The sequence below is a fragment of the Polyodon spathula genome, chromosome 20, assembly GCF_017654505.1.
Source record: "Polyodon spathula isolate WHYD16114869_AA chromosome 20, ASM1765450v1, whole genome shotgun sequence".
NCBI classification, from domain to species: Eukaryota; Metazoa; Chordata; class Actinopteri; order Acipenseriformes; family Polyodontidae; genus Polyodon; species Polyodon spathula.
In genome coordinates this window covers 23325791-23344580 of record NC_054553.1, presented here as the reverse complement: position 1 = coordinate 23344580, position 18790 = coordinate 23325791, and the positions used below count along the sequence as shown (strand labels likewise).

At 39.0% G+C, this 18790-nt stretch overlaps 1 protein-coding gene across 4 annotated transcripts in view; it reads right to left on the bottom strand.

Moving 5' to 3' along the window:
* LOC121295502 (protein NO VEIN-like) overlaps nucleotides 1-18547 on the bottom strand; it is a 61816-nt gene extending 43269 nt beyond the window's left edge. For 2 of the 4 annotated variants that reach the window (XM_041220191.1, XM_041220193.1), the window contains exons 1-14: nucleotides 15478-15579; nucleotides 13210-13548; nucleotides 11375-11680; nucleotides 8690-9078; nucleotides 8446-8574; nucleotides 7759-7956; nucleotides 7153-7299; nucleotides 6657-6917; nucleotides 5849-6023; nucleotides 5286-5452; nucleotides 3089-3217; nucleotides 2199-2383; nucleotides 993-1201; nucleotides 363-596 (exon numbers count right to left, since the gene is read on the bottom strand). In XM_041220191.1, coding sequence (XP_041076125.1) covers nucleotides 363-596; nucleotides 993-1201; nucleotides 2199-2383; nucleotides 3089-3217; nucleotides 5286-5452; nucleotides 5849-6023; nucleotides 6657-6917; nucleotides 7153-7299; nucleotides 7759-7956; nucleotides 8446-8574; nucleotides 8690-9078; nucleotides 11375-11680; nucleotides 13210-13540 — 2860 coding nt within the window. In that variant the 5' untranslated portion in view covers nucleotides 13541-13548; nucleotides 15478-15579. Of the gene's footprint in view, nucleotides 1-362; nucleotides 597-992; nucleotides 1202-2198; nucleotides 2384-3088; nucleotides 3218-5285; nucleotides 5453-5848; nucleotides 6024-6656; nucleotides 6918-7152; nucleotides 7300-7758; nucleotides 7957-8445; nucleotides 8575-8689; nucleotides 9079-11374; nucleotides 11681-13209; nucleotides 13549-15477; nucleotides 15582-17815; nucleotides 18141-18389 lie in introns of those variants that run through there. The other 2 variants (XM_041220192.1, XM_041220194.1) reach the window with 2 other exon arrangements.
* Nucleotides 18548-18790: the final 243 nt, after the last annotated feature.

The following is an 18790-nucleotide window of genomic DNA, read 5'->3' as shown; positions in this document are numbered from 1 at the left end:
CAGTAAATCTTTCCTATTGTGTATAGCCATCATTTCATAGATTTTCCTATATGAATGACACACATGGTTTGGTAAATGTGTATTACATTTTTAATAGTATTTTTTATGGCAATTAGTGAAAGTCAGATGCCTTTTGTACTCTTTACAGTGCTGTACCTCATCATGAAGGAATGTGGTTGCTTTATTTCTTTTACAAGAACCCAGACTGGCAGAAGGTTCACGCTCGATTCACCTTCCCAGTACTAATCGCTCCTTATGACCGACATGTTTGCAATGTTGACTGCGTTCCTGTAGCCTCTTGAAGGAGAACGCAGTGAACCTCATTGTGAGTGCAATAATTCTGACACGCATGTCTAACCCACCTTCCTGGCCTCCAGCAGCTGCAAGGGATGTTTCCATGTGATTGGCCAAAAGAGCAATAGGAGCATTGGCTATGCCGTCGGCAATTACCAGAGAGACCAAATGCCCTGCAGTGCCGACTGGGTCCAAGGCCATAGCTGCTTCAGCAAACAGCTCTGCACTGGTGTGGGTCGTGAGTCGGAGCAATACCCCCGGCTTCACCTCCAGAGCAACCAGGTCAGCAAGCACCGCCGTGCCTTGGGAACAAGCAAACGTTCATTTTGACAGCAAATGGAAAGTACTTCATGTGTTTTGCATTGTAATGGCACAGATTTAGAGGCTGCATTGAGTGTAATACAGATCTGTTATTATTATAAAGTATGCTAAGCAGACAGACCAATACTACACTAGCACCATTTTGTTTTTATTTATTTACTAATATTTATCTACCGAATGTAATTTGATGGATTCTGTATTTTCACATGCATGAGGCCAAAATTTGAGGTGAAAATTGGTAGCTGTAAAAAATAGCTGTAAAAACTGAATAAAAGTCTTACTTATGTAACATCAACTAAGGTTTAAAATTAAATATGGTATCCTTGTATACAAACAAAAACACAGTATTGGCATTGGGAGCATTGGCAACTGCTCACTTTCGTCCCCGAGCCTGGTCACTTTTCTGCCGAAGTTCCTCTCGATAAAATCCTTCAGGTCTCCATATTGGGGTTCGAACACCAGCTCCCACTGAGACCAGTCTGCCAGGTCCTCCAGCAGAGGGGTGTTCAGTAAACAGGCCAGGGCCGTGGCTCTGCTCACGTCTCCGAGGAGACCCACTGCATCGTTAGCCTCAGCCAAGCTGTGCCTGAACAATAGCATAGGATAGGGTTCATTCATACACAACATGTTGACAAGATTTTGAGTACAACACATGCCCATATATTAAAAAGGAATGTGTTTGTGTATGTATGCAAGTACACTGCCTGGACAGTTTATTAGGACCCGCCTACCCGATTTGGCCACACCCTAAATTAGAGGTACAAATTAGGTTGATCATGTGACATGTGATCCCTGCAGCCCTATAGAGCTGTATGAGCAACACAATTGCAAAACAGTCTACCAGAAATGGAGAAAAATTACATGCGTGGGTGCACACTGAACAGGTGTCATAGTAGTGAGGATAATTATGTTGATAAGCTGCTCCAAGACTTTGTTCACTGGAGTGTACCAGCAATCCAGGGTGGTTCCCAATAAAACACCTCACCATATTATGTATTTATAACCTCCAAAATGTGATGGTCACCATATTTTTGAACTAGCAATTTACTACTAGCTAAAATATAGAAATGATTCTTGTAATATTTTTTCCTTAGCTAACATGTAATATCTGGTACTACTCTAGGTTAAAGAAATCTGTTTGCAAGCCCTGCTTTTTAACTGTCTTGCACTTCCTGGATCATTACACCAGGAGGGTGAAACTGTTTCCACTCCTTCACTGGCTTCTTTCCTGTCAATAACCAATCAGCTGCTTCCCCTGTTGACTGACATGCTTTCAGCCAGTAATATGCTTTGAACCCAGAAGACACAGCTGGGGTGAAATGGCCAAGGAAGTAAAACAGACTGTAACAGATTTCCTGGAAAACAAAGTTTGCAAACAGAGATTTATTTAACCTATAGTAGTACCAGATATCATGTTTTAAAATTAAACAATAAAATGATTCTCAGAGGATAGTATTTGTCAACATTATTACCTACATTTTCTGTATCATGTTATTTCATAAAAATGTTGTTTATTGACAGTTCAAGCAATTTAATAAGTCATTAACACTGAAAAACAATAGCGCAGTAAACAGGAGCCTGACCTTGAGTCTCTGATGAGCAGTGCAGTCTCGTAACGCACCAGGCTTGTTTGATTGCTGGGGTTGTCATCGTGCAGTTTGTTCTGGCGCTGGACTATGTTCACCAGAGTTGCTAATGATCCATATCCTAGCTCTCGACTGTCTTTCACTTTGTAGTGGCTGCGCAAAGCAGATTCAATGTGATGGAACTAGGATATGAAAAAAATATGTATCAGTAAAGAAAACAAACAAAGGCACCACATTTCAGTAACTCTGAGATGTCTCTTCTCCAGAGCATCACTTATATAGGTATCAGTGACAAGAAAAAACTACACGACCTTAAGTATAAAATGCCCATGCATAGGATCATAAAAATCAGGCAAACTGTTTCCAAGATATAGCCTTCAATTGCTCATTTGTCAGCCTACCCACATAAAATCACCTCTGATAATGCCAACCTCTGCTTATTATCACCATGTCATTCCCAGAATGGGAGTCAATGGGGTCTAGCTCCTGATACTGTCACTTTGCTTATAATCACACTCCGTTTAGTATTAATCACATTTACCAGGGGTGGGGACAATTATACTCTCCGGGTGACCATGAGCGCAAGGCACTCTGAAAGCAAGGCTTGCAAACAGAGAGCTACTTTACCCTAGTGTAGTTCCAGACAGGATGGTTTGAAATGAAAATGCAGTACATGCCTTTCCAAACTGTGCATTTGAGACCTATAATCAGTGGACTGATGTGCATTGAGGGGAACGCTGATGGCATTATTGTTAAATACAATCACTTTTAAAGTGAAAGATGACAATTCGATTTCAGTCTCCTAGCGTATAGACACGGCAGGCGACAGATGCTCAGTTTAGTGGTCTGTTTCCCCCTCTCATTCAATCCAGTTTACAGTAACTCACTCTCTCTTGGTCTGCTACGCCGCACTGCCTGATCAGCTCGTAGATGTCCTGCTGACTGGGTCTGTAGCCGCAAATCCTGGAGTCTTGACTGGTAAGGACTAAGGCAGCTCCACCTACCTCCTGCAAAATCTGGAGGAAAAGAGGACAGCTGAAGATTAAGAAGGGATCTCAGTCTCAAAGGTGCACATGGAGTCATCATACGGTGCATCTGAAAAGAGGCCTTCAATATAGTCAGATCCAGTGTGAAACGTATTTGTACAAAAGATTTTGAATTTGAAGTCCAGAGGTTCTATGCACAATTTCTTGTGAGAGGATATTCAAAATATTGTCTGAATTGATAGCTTCGTATACGTACTGATGAACACAAGAATGCTATTCATAGAGGTAATTTAAATTAGCTATATCCCCAATAGCGAGACACAAAGTCTCAAATAGTGTTGCGCATCTATAAACTTTTGTGCTATTGAGCAATTATCAGTGCCTCGTACAGCTGGCAACTTAGAAAAAAACTGCTACAATGTGAATCTAAATTGATCTTTTACCTTAAATAGTCTATAGTATTTGTTATTTGCATGGATTGAGGTTTGTGTGGATGTACATATGTATATATGCATATATGCACACGTGTGTGTATATACTAATATTGACACATATGTACTAGTATAATTTGTTTGCTCTGTGTTATCTGCCATTAATGTATTTTTGGATGAATATTCTAATTGTTTATTGAATGTGCTTTTCTTTCCTGTTTGTTGTTATCTTGTTTTTAGTTTTTTTCTTTTCTGTTTTGCTCTTTGCTTTATTTTTAATATTCATCATACACAGTACTTGTATTTTAGGTTTTGAATTATGGTTCATTGAGAATTGCCAATTGTTTTACCTTAATGGGGGGCCAGGCGTGTGCGGTATTTGCCACCTCTGTGTTAGGTATTTAAGCACTGTGATTCATTCCACTTGGAAGCACTGATGATAATCTAAAGGACTGAAACGTTTGCATTTTGTCATTTAATAAAAGATGCTTTTAACCTTATAATTTCGACTGTTGGACTTGTTTCCTGTTATGGACAAGACAAGGAAGCGAGTCCACTTGTTGCTACCAATCTACTTTCCCAAAGCCTGATGCACCTCCACTAACACAACTGTTTGGGCTTGCACACTAAGGCACAGTCATTTTTGTGACTTTATCTGGAGTCTTGAAATGAGGACATATTCCTGGTGGTGTGGTTTGGTAAAATTCTCACATTGAAAACTAGCAATGTTACATTAATGTTATTATAATTTCAATTTGCATTAATTTGACTGTCGATAACGTGTGAAACACCAGCGCACGCACACACAGAGGATCCTCATAAACACTCAATACTTGTAAGTCTGAGGTTAAAAACACTGTTATAGAATCGTGTGAAATGCAATCCGAAACGTCTGTAAGAGTCCATTCAGAAAGGAATACTATTAAATCTTCCTTATTAATCGTATTAAAAAAGCTTTGATAAGCAAAAAAGCCATCACAAAGCACTCAGAGAAGTTATCTAATTCAATTCAAAGATGCTTTCTCTTTATTATTGATTGGTACTGAAAAAAATGGGTACATTGAAAATAAAGTAAGTTAGGCAATATCTTTCAATTAACAGGTTTTTAACAGGTTCCTAGATGTTACGTACGGTGTATTCGCCTATTTCAAACTTGGGCTTGTTTGTATCCGAATATCTCAAAAGGGAGCTCAAAGCAACCCACAAACACATTATGAGTGAGTCTCAACGGGGCTGACGGACCACCCTGTAGTGAATTAACTATCTTAAATGCAGAACATATAAACCGTGCTCACAGCGCTGTATTGAGGAACAACTGCAGACAGATGCTGTCTTCACAAATCGGGAGAATATATGTATTTCCCCCATAATGAATTATAAAGTGTAATGTTAATCACATTGAATATAAAAAAATAAAAGCTTTTTTAAAAAAAAAAAAAAAATGCAATTCTGTTTTATACCAGACAATTTTGTTGTAGCCCCCTTCTTCTAAAATTGACCCAAAGTCATTTCTGACCCAGTTTATTTATATTCCCAAAAAGTATTTTAAATGAAACAACCCATTCCAAATGCACTACTTTAGCCCAGCAGGAATGCTTTAGCACTGTAGGCCAGGCTGACTAATTTAAATCAAATTACAACAGTGGAGGGGTGAGACTTTAACATACCTGGGAGTGCTTCACCAGAAATTCAAGAAAGGTGCCTTGTTCCATGTTGACAAACTCTTCAAACTTAAAATGCTCCAGGATTTTCTTTTCAATTTTAGATAAATAGGGCAGGTTGAGCAGTCCGTTGCAGTTAGACAGATGCTTCTGTAGATTTTGTTTCACCTCAGCTGAAAGTCATGGAAACCATGATATGAATATCAAACTGTTCTACTACAAAACCAATTTATAAAACAAATTTCCCTCTATGCTGTAATGATAAGACATGACATCATTCAACAAGGGAAAAAGACTACAAACCACACTGTGTAATTACACCTGTTCAATGTTACTTTAACTATCAGATTACATTATTGTTCATTGTGTCCCTTAACCTAGGTGGTTTACCTAAAATGGGGTGTTTTCAACACAAATTAATAAAGGAAATGGGAAAACACATGCCAATACAATCTGCTTTGCATGCAAATAGGCTTTGTTAAATTAAAACCCCCAGCAACAACACAGTAGTAGCTGTTTTGCATTGAGAATTGGGAACCAACACGCATTCATATGACCAAAACCCCTACCCTCGCTAGGTGGCTGAACGTTGCTTTTTTGTTCCTTTGGTTCAGAAGGCTTGTAGTTTTTCTCTTTGGCTACCAAATCCTGAGGGACCTCCAGGGACCCACAGCAAATGGCTAACTGGAACAATGCCACAGCCAAGCGATCTCCCACCACCCTTAACAAGAAGTCCTGGACATGCTAAAGAGAATAAAGATACATATATATATATATACCAAGTATTGTGGCACATGCTGTATACTTCAAAATTAGTTTTGTTAACGACTCAGCGAATCAAATTAAAATCCCTTTTCTAATAGAATCAAAAAATTATGGGTCTAATTTCAACATTAAAGACACTGAAAAGTACTTTAAATGTATTTACTGTAGTGTCTTGGGAGTATTTCAAATCTCAGTTCAGTACAGAAGGTTACACAAAATAACGAGAGATTCTTCAGATATACATACAGTTCTAAAGTGTACATATATTTTTGAATAATTCCTGAAGGCCTTCCTGTTTTGTTTCACTTTGGAGGTTTACTTTGGAAGGCTTTTTTTCTGTCCCCGACATGAGTGGAAAAACAGATGTTACACTAAAAATAAAGGTCACACGGTCTGATGGCTGCAGTTAGACCACTGAAGTGAAACTGCGCTGCAGCTCAGGAAGCGGTTTGGTGCCAAGAAGCAGCAGCAACTACTTATTCAATAGCGTTCTTTCAGATATCTGCATATTTAATATATATTTAATAACTGCAGTTAGAGGCAAGAAGACATTGATTTATACTGCTATAAATGGAGCAGACTTCAGTGTATTGTCTTGGTTCACTGCAGTACCTTGGTCATCTTCTTGTTGAAGATGCCCTCTGCGTGGCTAAAGACCTCCAGCACAACCTCGGCTGCGGTCAGGCTGGCATATTTCTTCCGCAGCGCAATGCTGCCCCCGGTGGAGAACAGCTGGGGCCCATTAAGCGGGTCCAACAGACTTTTCTTGATCTTTCTCATTTTGCTCTGAGCTTCTTCTTCGATTTCCTTCTCAATTATCGCCCGGGCTTTATCCATCGATGCATGCTCAGAATTTTGTGCTTTCCTCAGCGTCTGTTAAAAAAAGAAAAATGCAACTACTTTAAAACAGCAGCAGCTATTTCCTCAGACCCCGGTCAGCATTAATCTAGTACCCAGTGTTACTACAGATAAGGTAGCCCGAGAGCTGTGCTAATCGGGAATTGTGAAACCAGCTGTAGAAGTATACAATTATACTGGATAAGCATGTGTTGTATTCAGTTCCATTCCCTCAAAATTTAAAATGAGAAAAAAAAGACATCGATCTTACGGCGACTGATAGAGCGACACTTTGGATTCTGATCCCCAGCTCGTAGGGAGAGTCACAGTTATACTGATCCATCACAAACTGCATGAACTCGGCCAGATCCACTTTACTTCTGTAGGCTCGATGTTCTCTCATATAGGCACGCAGGCTCTACAGAACACATGCAAACAACCAAGACCAGTACAATGGAGGAATATAAAACAATAATGGAAAAAACTAAGAAAAAACACATAAATAAATAAGTCTCAATTTATATCTTTAACAAAAATTTATTTTTGTGATAGTGTTTTTATTTTAATTTTTTTCATGGCACTTAATACAGGAGGTTTTAGGAGAATAAGCATTACACCTGACAGTCATAGAATATATACATCAACATTGGAACCTATTAGAAGTAACCTACACTTAGAATTTTGTTGAGTGTGTAGATCTCACACTCAATGTCAATTTCAAAGAATTTGTATTTATTTTCTCTTGCATTGTTTTAGGACAGTAAAGTGTGCACAAGAAATAGACTTGCAACTTGATTAGAGGTAGCCACCAAACTTACATGAGAAGTCAACTGCTTGTAATCTGAACACAATAAAATATCACTGGAAAATGTTTTACCTTTAAGATATCCACTGTTTCAATTTCATATATATCCTCATCCTTCATGGTGCTGGGAACTTTAAACATCTTGTAGATCAAGGGGAGCTTGCACAAGGGGCCTAGTTCTAGCTCTTCAAAGTGTTTCTTATTTTTCAGTCCAGCCAAGCACTGTCCGACCTCGTGTAGGGTGTATACTGTCCGAACTGCTTCGAAAGCCTTTCAAAAGAAATGCAAATGGTTACCGAGCAACACTTTGTCACTCATCCATTACATTCAGATACACAGTCATAGGGAAAGGATCTCTAGTGGACCATCTCAGGTAGAGTGCTTTAAATCTCCCTTGCTTCAAGTTACCAATCTTGGCTGTGGGCTTCTTTGACCTTTGCACTCCAGCAGGAAAAGATGGTTCGGGCTAGTTTGCCTAATCAGGCTTCAATAACCCCTATTGATCAGGTACCCTTTCCCAGACTGGACCTGTCCCTCCAAGATTCAGAAGCCTGGTAAGATCTGTTGCATAGGTTCAGCAGGTGAAAAAAGGCGATTGATCCATTTAAAACAAATGCCCATATTTTTATGTTCATAGTGTTTACTCTAGTCTATAATGATAACTGTAGAACCAAAGCATTTTTTTCCAGTTCCGTTCGGTTTATACTGTTTCCTATTATAATCTTTTAACCAAAATAAATATATAAAAGCAACACATACCTCGATGAAAATATTGATTTCCCTAAGGGTACGAGAAAGTTCCTTAACTGCAGGAAGATCTCGTTGTGGTATGATTCCATAGTGCTGCAGTGCCGGGATTCTTAAATGTCTGCAGATCCTGGAAATAACCTAAAAGGAACACATTAAAAGGAAGTTCGAATCAGTGGTTTACAACCACATCTTATTAGCTTAATTAACAGGCAAACTGGGTACTGCAGCTCTATAATGCAGGAATACCACACACCTTCTCCAGGGTGACGTGCTCTCCGTCCGATGCAATGGCCCGGATGAACTCTGTTGCCAAGGCGTTTGCTTCCTCCATGCTAACTCTCCTCCGACCTCCACCAAGCATATCAGCTTGCAAAGCCTCTATGGCCTGCATGTTGGTCGTGTGCATTTCTCTCATCTGGGAGTGGTACGCCTCTTTGAACACAGGGGTGCTGCTCCTCTGTTTTTTCATGGCTTCTTCCTTCAGCTGCTTCTGCTCCAATCTGGACAGCTTTCCTCCCAGCACAGGGAAGTCTGCTGACATCAAGGAGGGAGGTGGGGACACAGCCACGGGCTGCCACTTGAAAACCTGGGATGGACCGTCTGTGGTGGTCTGAGGGGTGACTGCTTTCAACTGCGCCAATTCTGGAATCATTATTGTTAAGTAATGTCATTATTTAAAACTTAGAGGGTTCTATTCAATACATCTAAACTGGCTGATATCAATGTAAGTGTCTTTAGTGTACATCTGTATGGGGGAGGGTCCTATTTTGATGGCTTTCTGTTTAGATAATTTATTTTACTGTACCCTTACCTTCTTAAGTTTGAAATTATTCTGAGTTGTTCTTTTTGCAATTCCTCAAATATGGTACTTTTAAAGTCTGTGTTAAGGTGCTTTGACTATGAGTTATGGAGCTGCTCTTCAATTCTAGCAGCATGTTGTTGACATCTATGATGCAGGCTAGATCAGCCAAAGGGAATTTATATTAGTAAGCGACAACACTGTCAAGTGCACATTGCCAGCAAGACAAGAGGTACTAAAAAATATAAATGTGACACTGTAACAGGGAGAGATCTGTGCTGACTCTGCTGGCGTGTTCACGGGCTGCAGGAAGAGGGCGGCAGTCGCCCAACAACCGCCTGTGAGTCATGGCAGTGACACGGGGAGGTGGGAAAGTGGGTGTGTGGACTTTCCCCCTCTCTGAATGGCTGAGAGGCGGGTCTTGGGTGATTGTTGGTCCTATAAAATAACGCTCTGTTGTTTCCTCAGGTCTGCCCACTTAGACGCGCTAAGAGTGCGGAAGCTTTGATTCGGGACCGGGAATCAGCCGGGAGAGAAATAAAGATTCACAGAGAGAGAGAGCGGGGAATCCTTGGGCAGACCCCGGCGTATTGTGAAAGAGCAGGCTAGATAGCCGATAGAGTAGGACGGTGATCCAGGTCGTGCGGGTAGCGGCGACCGGGATAACGCTGCCGAGTGCAGCACCTTTTATTTGTAGTTTTGTTACTGTTTTGTTTTCCCTTGTTCTTTTCGCCTTCTGTTTTCATTATTATTTCTTTGAGCACCTGCGAGTGCATTTGCTGTTTGTGTACCAGCTGTGGTATTTCCGTGGTGCTGTCTATCATCGTTGATAGGCAGCCCACGGTCAACAGTGCCCTCTGCCGGAGAAAAATAAGAACCGATCTAAAATAAAACTGGGCACCTGTGTGGTGTTTTCAAGTACACCTGTCTGTCTCCTAGTCAGTGAATTACCCACACCCCTTCCACAGACACATATGGAAAGATTCTGTTCTAAAGAATACCAAGTTTAAACATGAATTTAATAATATTGACATAAAACAGTGCCAACAGTGTACAGTATGTGCCCAGATATACTTTATGTATGCAGACTACAAAGTGCAAAGCACATTATACAGTCTTACTGAGTTATACTATAATGTGAGCAATGACTCAGCTACTCCTCAGGGCTGATTAGAAATTAATATAGATGGCAATGTGCCTGATGGATGAGGCACAAGAATATTGTTCAGACGTGTTTGAGCTGCATTCCTGTGACAAGGGCCAGTCCAGTGCCAGGCATTCTTATGTGTACCAGGCAAAGCAGCCTACTTGTAACAAGAAAAATGTGAACTTTAGGAGTCAATTTTAAGTTCTGAGCCCACCTACTGGACATTTTACACATTACACGTTGATGGTGTATTGGAACAACCATTCACGGCAGGTCCCTATGTTTGTACACAGTGCAATCGTACAGCAAACTGCAAGATAATTATAAAACACAACACATAGGGTTAACAAAGACTTGCATGATATTCTTGTGAGCTACAAGTGCAATTTCCAATTGTGGTCGACGAAATCTGTTGGACTGGCCAACGATTTGCATAGGCTTAGATATTTATTTAATGGACTCAATTTGTAGACTTAAAATATAATCTGTTTTAAATGATAACAGGTAATGCACTGTATGGTGTTTTGAAGAAGGACCTATCATTATAATAGCAGCCTCTTGGTTCTTATATTGGAATGTAATTGTTGTATAGCCATAGGGGATATTGTTATCAAATTGTGTGTTAACACTGCAATGAGGCTATGTGAATGGTAAACTATTTCTAAAGCAGATGATCCACTAACTGAACATCATTGGTGAAGTTGAGAAACATGACAAGAACTCAGTGGAGCAACAGAACCCAGACCCACTCGGAATGACTGCAAAACACCATACAATGGTAAGGGGGGTAAAAAGACAAATGAAATGCCATTGGAAACTACAGCACTTAGGCTTTGAAAATATGGCTTAGCTAAGAAGAAATGTGAATGTGCTAGCCCAAAAAGCATGAAAAAAATTACTTGAGGTGCATTCATTTATATAGCTTTACTTTAAGTACTGTTGAGTATTCAAGGTTACAAACAAGAACAAAATATTTGTTGGTTCCATCTTACCTGCAGGGCTATTCACAGCTGGCTGTGCTTGAACACCAGGAGTCACCTCTTTTATTTGTTGGAAGGTGACTGCATTGTAAAGAGAGATGTACAGTTGTAGAGGCAATGGAGTCTTGTAATGCAAATAGTAAGCGTTCTGAAGCTGAGACAAAGACACAGAAGCAGACGGGTCTATTTTGATCAGCTCTGTCACATTCTGGAGTAGCTGTTCTTCAGTCATTTTCTTTGTAGGAGGACTAGGACTCAAAGAGACTATAGAAGACAATATGCTGGAACTGGGGGCAGCTGGCGTCTTACGTTGAGGTGCTGGATGAATAAAAAGAAAGCTTTGTGTCAATTCTTCATTAATTTACAATATTATCATCATCATCATCATCATCATCATCATCTAACACCCAAAAATTCAAGCCTGAGCTTCCTCAGGAGGTTTGTATTGTTGTTCAGAGTAAAATAGTAGCATATCTGATTATTATCCCTGCACAGTAGAACCTGATGTATCCAATTAAATTGTTCCAAGGGGCCACCGAATATGTGAAAATCTCCCATCTCAGAGGGAGTTGTTATACAGTACAGTAATGCGTGCATACTATACAAAGAAAATTAATAAAAGCAGTATTAAAAATAAAAGCACGGCAATATAGTATTTAGCAATTTATAAAATGAAATCCGACAGCATTCATTTTATTTTTTTTGCACCAGTGCATGTTAACTCAAACACAGATCTTGTTTCAGCTTTTTGATGGTACCGTAAATATATTAATCACTTGCTTTCTTGTTTTATTTACATTAACTTACTGACAGCTACCATCTAAAAGGTGAAACTGCATTCCCAAAAACACTGTCTTTTTGACTGCCTCCAGGTCTGCAGCAATACCCCTCTCGTCTTTTCTAGTGCTTGGGTTTTATATCCAACTGCATCTATTTTGTCCTGCCAAGAGCTGAATTTACTGATAAGATGCGTGTTGATCAGTTTCCATCTGTACCGTTCAGTTGGTACCAGCATGTATAAATGACACATGCTTGCGGTCCTTCAGTTAGTAGAGGATATCACATCTTAGAGGATCTGATCTCTTAGGTTCTACTGTATTTCACTCCGATTTAGGATGTGCAGCCATGCTCCCTCATCACAGTAATCTCCATGACCGCTCAGGAGAAACGAAGGTCAGTGGGTGTCCTCTGATCCCACAACCAAGCCAACTGTGTCATTACACTCAAGCGCTCTACAGAGGATGTCAATAAGTTACCGGCCCCTGGAGGACAAATGCTAGCCCTACAGCAGACTGATTTGACCTTATCTGTAGGGTCCCTATAACACAGGGAGGTGAAACAGGTCTAATTGATACTCCCTAATCTGTCCAACCTCCAATCTCTAGAGAAGAGCCACATGCGCTCTCTTGATTGCATGACTCACCCAGCACACCATGTGGTCGTGTATCTAACAGGCGAGACACACAGGTCAAGAGCATGGGCAAATTTTGGCCCAAACTATATTTATAGTCTTGAAAACTCATAGGTAAGTCCCATCCCCTCCCTACCCCCAGAAACAGTACATTTTTCAGAGAATTTCACCTTGCTCAGAGACTTGTACAATATGCTGGGTCTGTACAATATGCTACAACTTGGGCGTTATCACCTTGTGCCTCTAACCACAGACAACTATAACAAATCTGTCAGTAAGCCCTGCTTATGTAAAGGGAAAATTACAGCGAGCAGAATTATGAAAAATTAGACAACTGTGTCCACAGTCTGTACAGAACAGCATATCATAAGAAACCGACATTCTGAATTTGCTAGGAGTATTCCCTGTGTCTGAGTGACATGTTGCTTGTAATTACCTCTTGCCCCAGTTGTGTCAGCTGGCTGAGGGCTTGGCTGTTTTGTCACAACAGCAGCTGCCATCGGAGGCTCGGGTTTGACTCCAGCTGCAGCACTGGTGTGACCCCCATTCTCAGGCCTGTGGTCTGCACCGAGGAGGATAAGTTCCCCTTCTAAGTGCAGTTCATCCTTCATTGACTCTATAAAGGCAGTTAAAGAAGGGAACCCCAAAGTGGAGACTGTCAGGTTTCTTTTGTATCTCTGATTGTAGGTCATTGCGAGTTTCTTTAGGTGAATGCCGTCTGGGTTTAGTTTTAGGAGATCAAGGACATCCCGGTGAACCGCCTCCATTTTCTTAACTAGAAAACAAGAAATGGTATCAAACGGCTGTGGGTCTGTTACATGCACACCCTTTCTTTGCAGAAAACTAGGAAATACTAAAATAAACTTCATAAATTCAGTAGGTGCTTTATAGTTCTGGATGAAATGTTATACAAAGAGAAGAGCTTTGATAGAGAACGTTAATAAAACAACTGTATAAACATCATGTGTACAAGCAAAAAAAAAAGGTCACTTTTGCATTTTTACTTCTAACAAAAACTACAGCCTTCATCACTACATCAAAAGAACTACACTGTGGAGCTCAGCAACAGGCCTTGTTTACAAGGGGGAGCAATGGCATCACCAGTTAATCGTTTACACAGTCAATACATCCAGAGCATGAAACATCTGCATACAAAAAACATAAATTATGTTCCTAGATTACACTGACAATTTCATAACAAGAAGGTTCTGGAATTGGAGGCACACTGTTGTTTCTGTGTGTGCTCCTACTAGATACAAGAAAACTGAACGGAAAATTATTCACCAGCTTTCAGCAGGAATAACAAAACTCAAAGAATAACTGGACCCCACCCTCGAATGACACAATAATCAAGGAACATTATGTACCCACAGTCTACTGACAGGACAATTAATTGCAGAACTAAATATGTATTTATTAAAAACCTGATAAACAACTGCAAAATAAAGCAGCAGGCACATTATATTAAATTATATTATGGTCTGTCGCCAGTTACAGAACTCAAAATAATGCCTATTAACAAGATGCTCAGCTGTAAATCAGAATATCAATTAAAAATCAAAAGGCGTCCATTTCTTGTAAAACACAGTAATCTCTTGATTATCTGAATAATTTATCCAACTGCCAATTGGATAACATGTTAGATTGTGGACAATGCTAATCTGTTGCCATTGGAAAAAATGTCAACCAGTTTTCTTTGGTATTTACAGTACAATGCAGTAAGTTACATATTTAAAAAGGTACAGGGGTCTATTAAAACTATTTTAGTTCTGAGGTGAACATTTCTCCAGTTTAAATATTCTTTCAAAATTCCAACCAACTGAATTCATTCTGAATAAGCTGAAGTATAATTAGTACCATAATAAAGTAAATACATCTCTTCAAAGTAGAATAAACCCAGTACACCATAGAAATACTTTTGAAACAAGGGAGAGAAACACTTGAAGTAGTAATGTGTGCTATTTATTGAAGGATATCATTTATCTCATAAGTTAAGAAAATGTTTCTCTGACTACTTTACATATTCAATATTACTCCCAGAACTAAATTAAATTGTAAGTAAATAGTGTACTGTAGTACATTATACAATAACGCATACTTTATGACGTCTCCTGGTCCCAGTTAGTTTGCTCAATACATTTTACTGTTTGCTATCCTAAACAACAAGGTCCAAAAGCCACAGTGAAACTGCCTCTATCAATACCACTCCCTCTGCCATCATGTTAATGACAGCATACTTCCTGGTTCTAGTGTTTGCAGTGAAGCACCAAAAACAAAGCTTCTCGTTTTTATAATGAAGTAATTGAAACGTAGAGCCTTCCTTGTACTATATCCACAATACAAAACATACCTTCATGATTAGACCATTACTTTTTACATACACTAACTTCATATAACAGTGTTTTATTACCAGCACGCATTTAGCATTTTAAGTTAAATTTTTAAATGACATAGTCTTCACTTCTCTGTATTCTAAGTAACTGTTATAATTCTGGCTTTGACCCCAGAAACAGATTGTTAAAAAAAATACTAATTTTAGAAAAATACCATAAAACAATTTAAAACAGTTTTGCATTTACTTCTTACAACTGCTTCTTTCAAGATGTCATAATCTCTTTAATACAAGTTAGCTATATTACTCAAATAAACCTCATCATCTTAACATCACACTTACACAAGTTAAACTAATAAAGATGTCTCTTACCTGATACACAGGACAGCTTTTTCTAATGAATGCAAGACATTGCTTTGAACTCTAAGAAGAGATAAGTCTGTTGATAGTCTAAGAGTTGCAGTCTGTTGATGCTAAATTGTGTTAGCATTCTCTTTTGTACCATTTCACTCCTTACTAAATTGATGCCCCTCCCCTTTTTGCAAAAATAAGGTGCTTGGAGCCAATAACAACTCATACTGCAGAAATGAAAGTGAAAGTTTTGGCTGGTGTTAAACAGTTTTGATTGACCTCCCCAGCATGAGCCATTTGTGCTGGAACTACCCTTAGACAGTTCTGCGACTCATTTAGAATATGCCCAATTGCTGGTACCTGATTATTAGTTACACATTCATTAGGGTCTTCATTTGTTCTGTGGTTACTCTGTCTTTTCATTTACAAAACTGTAAACGGCCATATAATCAAGCATCCATACTTTACGAGTAGCTTAATTATATGTCTCTTCCATAATCACCGACCTCAGCAAATCATGAAGGCAAAGCTGAAATCAGTTCCTACATAAACTATCATCTACATGAAGTATGGTTCTTTCTTAACCAAGAATTTGCGTGCAGCATATCAAATAGCATTCTACATTAAGTTGAGATTTGTTCAACAATTTATAAGCTTGTAGTCCTTTAATTACATGCTTTACCTGATTACAGCAAATTGTACTGACAGAATGTTGAATACAGTTCAATAGAATATGCATTACATTTCTTAAAAATCAGTTTCATTTGGTGAAAAAGGAATTAAACAAAACAGAAACTGCTCTCAAACAGAAATGACATCTGAAAACAAAAACTGCTGCAAGTTTCACTTTCCCCACACCAGAAGCTTTGGGTCTGTTTCGATTCTGTCTGCTTTCATTAGTGGTCATGTGACTCAGCACCCTTAGCTACACTGCAGACTTTACATAACAGACCCACGTGTCCTTGTCTCACAAGAGCAACCAATTACATTTGCACTGTATTAAAGGGAACATGGTGTGCTGCATTTCAACTAAAATAACTGCATTTAAGAAATGCAGAATCAATCATTGTATTTAAATTAAACAAATGTCATTTTGAAATTACACATGGCCTTTTGCTTCTATTATTTAAGCTAGATTGCTATGCCTTACTGCAAAATCCTTCTGAAATGATGGTATTCTCTATATAAACTGTGTAGTCATCTATAGAAATGTGTCTACAGAAATCACTGTATATATTGCTGCGGGGTATCCTATATAAATTAGATTACTCATTAGAAAATAAAGAGGAAATATATGTCCAAGTTTTTGTGAACAAAAACAAAGTATCCCCAGGGACAAATTGCAGTGGGAATGTCATGAAGAGATCTTTATCACTGATGGGATCACAGGTTAAAACTAATTTGCTTAGAAGCACGTGAGCTGCAAGAAACTGGGAAACAAATTATTCATACCAGTTTTCATATGTAGTTTGTATTTCCTTTATTATTATTATTTAAAATGCATTCCAAGTGCATTTATATTAAAACAGTAAGGAGCTTCAAATTTGATTTCTTGCCACTGCCCCTTTACCTTTTCATGATCTTTGCAATAAATCTGAGTGATTCATACAGCTACTACTCATACAGACAACTCTCATTAACACAAATTTCAAGGGACTGGACAAACAAATTTGTCTGATCAGTAATTCTTCTTATTAGGAGTCTAAGTCCAAATGCATACTGTCAGTTTTTATTGAAGTGACAGTAACCCTGAATTCAAATTTAATTTACAGCACAATGAAAAGTACTATACATTTAAACATACTGTGCTTTTTACTGAAAATAGGGTTGTAAGTGAACTTTTTAAAAGTACATATGCAACTTGAAAGCTGCATGTCCCATTCTGATCAAGGGGCATATTTAAACCACAAAAGCAAGGCATCCTCCATCAGGGTATTGAGCAAATCGGAAACGCTGACAACTTGCATCCTCACTTTTTCTGTTCATGTAAATGTGTCAGAGTTCGTCTTTGTGGCAGGGCAAAGGCCCTGCTTGTGTAAATAGTGTGTGTGGGAATGTATGGTTGGCAGGGATGGGGCTAATGCTGTCCCTGCCAATAATCACAGGTTTGGTCATTCTCCTATTAAGCAATGTAGTGCTAATTGGAAAATTGCCACATGTATAAAAGCATTAAGAAAAGCATGTTTTTGAATTGTAAACTTTATAGTGAAGGCAAATGCCCAGCCTGTATTGCTTTGTTTTGTGTGAACCTTTTCTTTGTTCCTGTTTTTGTCTGTGTAGATTGAGAGTAAAAGTTATAAAAAGAGAAGGTGACTGTAAAAAAAATAAAAAAATAAATTAAATAAACAAAATGAAATACCTTTAAACTGTTCCACTGAAGAAGGCCTCTGGTCACTTAGTTTCTGCCAATTCCTTTACCGCAGGACCCTTGGCCGCAGGTCGTGGAGGTGTTGCTGTCGATCTTAAAGACTTGACAATGCTCTTCTCTCCCTGGTGCTCCACACAGACCCTGTCCCCCAACAACAGAAGCAGATCCTTCACACAGGCAAAGCCGTATTCTGATAACGTCAGCTTCCGATGGAATATTTTTTTGTAACAATTCCGTATTTTGGATAATTCAATGCCATCGGGAAAACACAGGAACACGACAGTCAGTTCCTCTCAAAGTCGGGACAACTGGTCACCTGATGAAGGAAACTCAAGTACTTAAAAAGGTCTACACACAAAGGTCCACATTGGTTTTCTTTGCATGATGTCTTTTGCATTTATAAATCCTGTTTCATATACATTTTAAACAGTGTTTGTTTGAATATTTGCACCAAAAAAAAAAAAAGATTAGCACTACTTTAACTCAGTTTTCAAAGTAAAGAAATTAAACTACAAATGAAAATTCATATTATTTTTAGTACCAGTTTTCTGTGGTGATTTCTTACCTGGGAATGATTTTAATTTTGTCCGAGAAACAGCCTTGCGAGCTGTGCATTTGGAGACAGATTCTTCTGCCCCACAGAAACTGTCTGCCATTGCACCTCCAGTCTTTGCTTTAACAACACTACCATTCACCTCGAACGTGTCCATGGACTCCAGCAATGATTTTAAATTTCTAAAGCCGTAATTATTCACAGCAAGGTGTGTCTGGTGCTTTTGGGCATAAGCGCTTCTTATTTGTTTATTTGAAACGCCCTCCGGATGTCTCAGGCACAATTCTAGAATCCATTCACACAGTGACTCAATGGAATACGCTATAACAACATAAAAGTCTATAAAGTACACAGAGCTAACAAAACAAATCTTTTGTAGGTTTCACATTTTTCTGTTAACCCATTAAGGTACA